The 6260-nt window shown below is 43.2% G+C and overlaps 1 protein-coding gene across 1 annotated transcript in view; it reads right to left on the bottom strand.

The window, feature by feature from the left end:
* LOC126470777 (uncharacterized) overlaps positions 1–1069 on the bottom strand; it is a 510779-nt gene extending 509710 nt beyond the window's left edge. Inside the window, exons 1-2 of the mRNA XM_050098785.1 lie at positions 1062–1069; positions 673–823 (exon numbers count right to left, since the gene is read on the bottom strand). Of these exons, the coding sequence (XP_049954742.1) occupies positions 673–823; positions 1062–1069 (159 nt within the window). The remainder of the gene's footprint in view (positions 1–672; positions 824–1061) is intronic.
* Between the last annotated feature and the right edge of the window lie 5191 nt (positions 1070–6260).

Genomic DNA, 6260 nt, shown 5'->3' on the forward strand with positions numbered 1-6260 from the left:
GTTTATAGTTCAGTGTATGTGTAACAAACCTAGCGAATGTCAAGGACACGGTCGAACCACGTGGTACTGTCAGTACACTCGTAAATCACGTCTCTATGTGCGATTTTCAAGCACTTGTAGGTCACTGTGCGTCTGCGTGAAGTTTAGAATCAACCCGAGCACAAGATGGTCGCCTGTGAACTTGGGTGTCAGGCGAAGCAGGCAGCATTCAGCGTAGCACGAACGAGCGCCGAGGCTAGATTATGGAACACTCCAAGTCAATAATCATATCCCCTCCCCGCCTCCGCAGCGGCCAATCCCCTCCTTTCCCCTCCCGCCCCCGCCACCGACCAGTGCTTCCTACATTCTAAATACGACAGCAGCTGCGAGGTGGGGAGACAAAGGGCTCGCCTCACGCATGAACCTCGTCTACCGCTCCCGGAATTAGTCGCTTGTGCATTTAACAACAAATGCGTACACAGCCTCGTTAGTGTACTCGCATTTACGAGAACCTCGTTCGGAAACTGCAATCTACGTATGACTGGCTACCGCAATCGTCGACCACGCTTTCGCACTTTTCAGTGCACATCTCGACAGATTTTCAGAATGCGTAATGTCAATATGTTTGCATCGCACACGCAGTAATCACCGAACTCACCGAGCGGCTGCTTGCAATTTCAATGACGCACTTACCTGTTGGTGTCGCTGTGATCTTGCGTGAAAATAGGCACCGCTAAGCAGTGGCACGTCTCGACGCTGTGGAGACACGCCTGAGAAAGCGGAAGGAGGCGGCCGGTTTGGCGACGGAGCGTGTCCAGTAAGATATCGGTCGTTAGGTGCCGCGCTGGGTAGGTTTTGAGTTGCCGGCTAAGCCTGGTGGGGAGCGCTGTGCACGTCAGAGGGAGGGGGCAGGAGGGGGGGGGGGGAGGGGGAGGGAAGGGCGCGCGAGGAGGGGCGGCAGCTCCGCACGCGCGCTCAGCCTCACTGAAAACTCTGGAAAATATCTGCACCGCCTGCTGCTCCCGTATTACGCGCCCAATTTTAGCAATGATTGTTATGGCACAACGTGGAAAAGCTCTCACGCACGCATGTTTGGGGCTCCGTACTGCAGTGGACTAGCTCTCACGCATCTCGCTGCAATCGTAACGCAGGGGTAAGGAGTGTTGTCTGCACAATTGTGAACGTGTACCAGAGAATAATTCTGCTGCCACACTCAAACAGACAGAATACCACCATCACTTGTGTGATTTTTCCTTCGTACTGTCCGTATCATTTAGTCATGAGTCTGCTAATACAGCAGTTGTCATTACTGGCATTGAGATATTTTCTGAGCAGGTGGTTTCACCACGAGGGGGACGGTAGGGGTAGCTACGGAGAGTCCGGAGGGGAAGTTTCTGAGCCCATATCACGGACTGCGTACTTGGACGAACAAAACGACCAACAGGGGAGGACCACTGATCTCGAGGCACAGTTTAAAGAAACCAGGAAACAAGCTGTATAGGCTAATTCCGTCTTTTGCAACTCTAATGAAAATTTTATTAAGACCAGATGCATTTCACATTATTCGAAAGCACCTGCAGAGGTAAGGCTTTTTTGTTGTTTACTTCACTCTTCTTGTTCTTCCGTTTGTTGGGTTTTCAGCACGCAGCACTTTCAGAGCAATATATACATATATTTACGTTTCTGTGTTTAGACGAACCGCTGTCATCCCGCCATTTCGTGTGTCTTGTTTTGTGAATAGCTATTGCTATTACAAACGACTTTCTGAGGAGGGCAACCACAGATCAGAGACATTATGAATAATAATAACAACACACAACACTCAACAACCATTCCAATTATCATAAAAATTATAACAATCAAAAAGTCAAGAACGATGAGATGTTTCCAAAAGCCGCATAGCTATACGATTGTACTTCATCAGCAACTAATGGTTTCACGTCAGTATAGACGCATCTTCCGGTTTGTAATGGTTATATTTCCACAATGTAGATGGACAATTACGCAGCCCCAGCTTTCGGGAAGTTACCCAGGTTAAGAGTCAAACCACAATGGTGGGCCGTCAAAATAAAACAAGTGCACACAAAGATCCTTGTCAAAATGTACAAAGCATGAATATTGAATGAGCCATTCCGGATAACACCCCGTAGAATATAAGATTCGGTAGACACAAGCTCTATAAAAACCAACGAACTAAAACTTAAAATCCCGTGTAATGCGTGTACTTCCGCCGTATTGCTAGTAGGCCGATGTGGTGTAAGCAGCCCGTGGAGGCTAGCAGTATTACTATTGCTATTCAAATGGCTCTGAGCACTACGGGACTTAACTTCTGAGGTCATCAGTCCCCTAGAACTTAGAACTACTTAAACCTAACTAACCTAAGGACATCTCACACACCCATGCCCGAGGCAGGATTCGAACCTGCGACCGTAGCAGTCGCGCGGTTCCAGACTGCAGCGCCTAGAAGCGCTCGGCCACCCGACCGGCACTATTGCTATTCATAAAACAAAACACACGAAATGGCGAGATGACAGTATTTCGTTTCAACACATAAACGTGAGTATATTTAGAGCAGTGAAAGTCTGTGTGCTGAAAACTCAACACATATACGTGGAAGAACAAGAACAATGAAGGAGAAAAAACTGACCACTGAAGATGCTTTAGAATACAGTGAAAGGCGGCTGGTCTTAATAAGACTTTCATTACAATTGCAAAAGACGGTAATTAACCTATACAACTTGTACATTTGCAAATGAGGGAAAAAGAGGCTGAAAAACTAAGAAGCCAACATGTAAACCAGGAAAACTTGATAAGCAAACGAGGGGGAGGCTGGCGAGGAGACGAACACTTACAGTCGGGAGGCACACAGCGAGGAAGAAAATGCGTTCGAATACTTCGGTTCTGGAGGGTCGAAAACAGATGTAGTACATATCGGTGGGTGTCCGGACATTTGCCACACCGGATTTGTAAGAGGGGGCCTGATGGCCCTAATCTTGCCAGGTTAAATAAATAAATAAATATGCCACGCCGGACATTTGCCACGATTTTACCTGCTCCGAAGGGTTCGGTCCCTTGTCTCCCCCTCCTCCTCACCCGCCGCCCAACCCCTGAAATTCCCGTGGACGGTCACCGAACCCGCACACTGGTCGCAACAAAAGTCCTTACACTCAGTTTGCTTTCGAAGTTCCTAACGTGACCATCAGTATTGAAGTTATTACAACGAACAAGGGCACGCCTTCTGATCATTACAATGGTTAGGCGTATCTTAAACAGAGGGAATCTAAAGAAGGTGTTGTTACGTGGATGTGCTTACGCCGAAAAGCGGCTCATTGCAAGGGAAAGCTGCTTTCGAAGAACGGAGAAGTGGTGAACGTATTAGAACATCTCTGTGGACCACCTGACGATGTGGCTCTGAAAATGAGAAAGCAAGTGGAAAGGGCGAAGAGAAGGTCTCGAGAAGAAACTACACAGTTATCGGAGATATACGCGGATGAAATGGGAAATTTTCATAATAAAGGTTATGACTTTGTTACAGTGGTGCCTAATTTAGAATCTATGAAGAGAACCGTGCGTCGTCGACGAAGTCAAGCGCGGGGGAACCAACAAGAGCCTAAGAACTCTTATGAAATTGATCTTCATGAAGATCTATTAAAAATGGGAGATGGCACTAGTTTTCTTCTAGAAGACGATACATTAGAGGAGAGAATAAAGATTTTTAGTGGAAGCAAGGGAAAAGAAAGTTTAAAAACATGTTCCCATTTTTTTAATGGATGGAACATTTGAGAGCTGCAGCAAGCAGTTCGCACAAATCTACACCATACACGTAGACTTAGGAGGCCCGATTAAAGAAACAAACATTCTTCCTATTGTATTTGCACTGCTCCCAAATAAGAAGAACGACACATACGTTCGTCTGTTCTGTCTGATAAAACAGGCAGTCCCTGAGTGGTGTCCTAAAGAAGTGAATGTCGATTTTGAGGCAGCTGCAATATCGGCCATTCGTCAAGTTTTTCCCACAATTGAAATACATGGATGCTATTTCCACATGAAGAAGAGTTTATGGAGGAGAATTCAAGTTCTCGGTCTAACTGAGGAGTACCGCCAGAACGAGGATTTAAGACTTCACGTCAGTATGTGTGCAGCGCTGGCATTTGTAAAACCGGAGGACGTAAGCAATGGATGGATTGAGATTCATGCAGAAGCTCCTGATAACGGAAGGCTCTCTCAATTTTTTGACTACTTTGTGGACAACTGGCTAGACAATGAAGATATCCCAATAGAAATGTGGAACTGCTATGGAAAAAGGCATCGAACGACGAATGCTGTTGAAGGGTGGCACAAGAAAATAAATAGTATTATTGGAAACCCTCACCCTAGAATCACCTATTTGGTGGAGTGCTTGAAAAAGGAAGCAGAGCTCACAAACTGCATGTACATGAAATTGGAAATGAACCTTGAAGGTAAGAAGAGGAAGAAGAAGTACTTGAAGCTGGACGACAGGATAGAGAGAATTGTAAAGAATTATGAAGAGACTGGCAACATTAGGCGTTTCTTGAAAGCCATTGCCCATATTCAGAAACTGGACTAGAATACGTTAAAAATAATGCATTAAAACTATGAATACCACTGAGACCTCGCAGATTACCGAGTTAAAATTGCTAAAACATTGAAGCAGCATTATCGGCGCTAATATTAAGTTGTAATTGTAAATAGAGTGTACATTAGTTCAGCCTGTTTAGGCTGATTTTAAACACGTCAAAATGGTAAATGGTCATTTATCATTTTGACAGTCCAAAGCCTGTGCAAAGTGTGATGGGAATCAGCATTTATTGTAAAAATTAAAGAGTGTTTCAAGCCTCACAAAAGTATCCCTAAATAGCTTAACGATGTAACTAGCTAGTCCCAGCTAGGTTTACTAGCGCGTAATCAAGAAGCAGTGAATTAACGAAGCCAACATTAAACATCACTCAAATGATCCTCCTGTAACCAGACTTTACAGTTACATCTAATTTTTTTCAATAGCAATTTACTTTTTAAGTAAGAGCTCCTATTATTGTCCCGTTAAGATAAATTTTTTCTACCTTCTAATATTATGGCCATACTATTAAATAATTGTGAGTTCTAAAATTATTTTCTTAAGCTTCAGACTCGCAACTAGCACCTAAAATATCATGCTTTGCTAAACTGATAGTATAAGCTTTTGTAAGAGAAAATGGGAACTGAACCTTTGAATTGAGCCTAAAATTGACATCCCAAAACTGATCTGATCCTAAGGTTGACAATTTTGGCATTTCAAATATTTTTTTATTTATGTTTAGCTGCAAACATTTATAGCAGATGTAAATCTATTGAAGTACATTTAGATATAGTCCTTTAAAAATTAAAATTCCCTACTAAATTGTTGATTATCTTTAAACAGGCCAGTAAAAGCAACTGAAACTAGGCAAGGAGCTACTACTGAAAATGAATTGTTATTGAAGATCATCAGAAACGTATTAGACCTACTTTTCGTATACATTAGGGACTTTTTGAAAAGATATTTGATGGTTTCCTCTGTCACTGACAGTTCAGGCACCTCTGTAACATCAGTTATTTGATAGTGTAATTCGATTTGCTTCGCAACACCAGGTCTATCTACTTTATATTATGTTTGCAGCTGTTCTCATTTAGAATTCTGGAATATTTACTTCGTATTCTTCGGTGAAGGAATTTCGGAAAACTGCATTTAGTAACTCCACTTCATCAGTAACATTACCGTCACTGTCGCGCAGTAAAGGTACTTAGTGAGCCTTTCCGCTGGTTTACTTAACATAGGACCAGAATCTCTTTGGATTTTCCTCCACATTTCTAGAGAGACTTTCGTTGTGGAAACTATTAAATGCATCTCGCATTGAAATGCCCACCAAATTTCGAGCCTCGGTAAAACTTCGCCAATATTGGAGATTTTGCGTTCGTCTAAATTACACGTGCCTTTTTCGTTGCTCCTGCAGCAGCTTCCTGTCGTGTTCCGTATACCATGGGGGATCAGTTCCGTCTCTTATTAATTTATTCGGTATGAATCTCTCGAGTGCTGTTGATACTACTTCTTTGAACTTAAGCCACATATGCTCTTCACTTACATAGTTTGGAAGGATTGGAGACTGTCTTTTAGAAAGAAGTCAACCGAATTTTTAGCTGCTTTTATAAATAGGTATATTTCGCACTTAGTTTTCGTGAATTTCTTTGTTACGGAGTTGAGCCTCGTTACGATTGTGTTCACTAATCCCTGTATCCATCGTGAT

The sequence above is a fragment of the Schistocerca serialis genome, chromosome 3 (assembly GCF_023864345.2).
Source record: "Schistocerca serialis cubense isolate TAMUIC-IGC-003099 chromosome 3, iqSchSeri2.2, whole genome shotgun sequence".
Classification (NCBI taxonomy): domain Eukaryota; kingdom Metazoa; phylum Arthropoda; class Insecta; order Orthoptera; family Acrididae; genus Schistocerca; species Schistocerca serialis.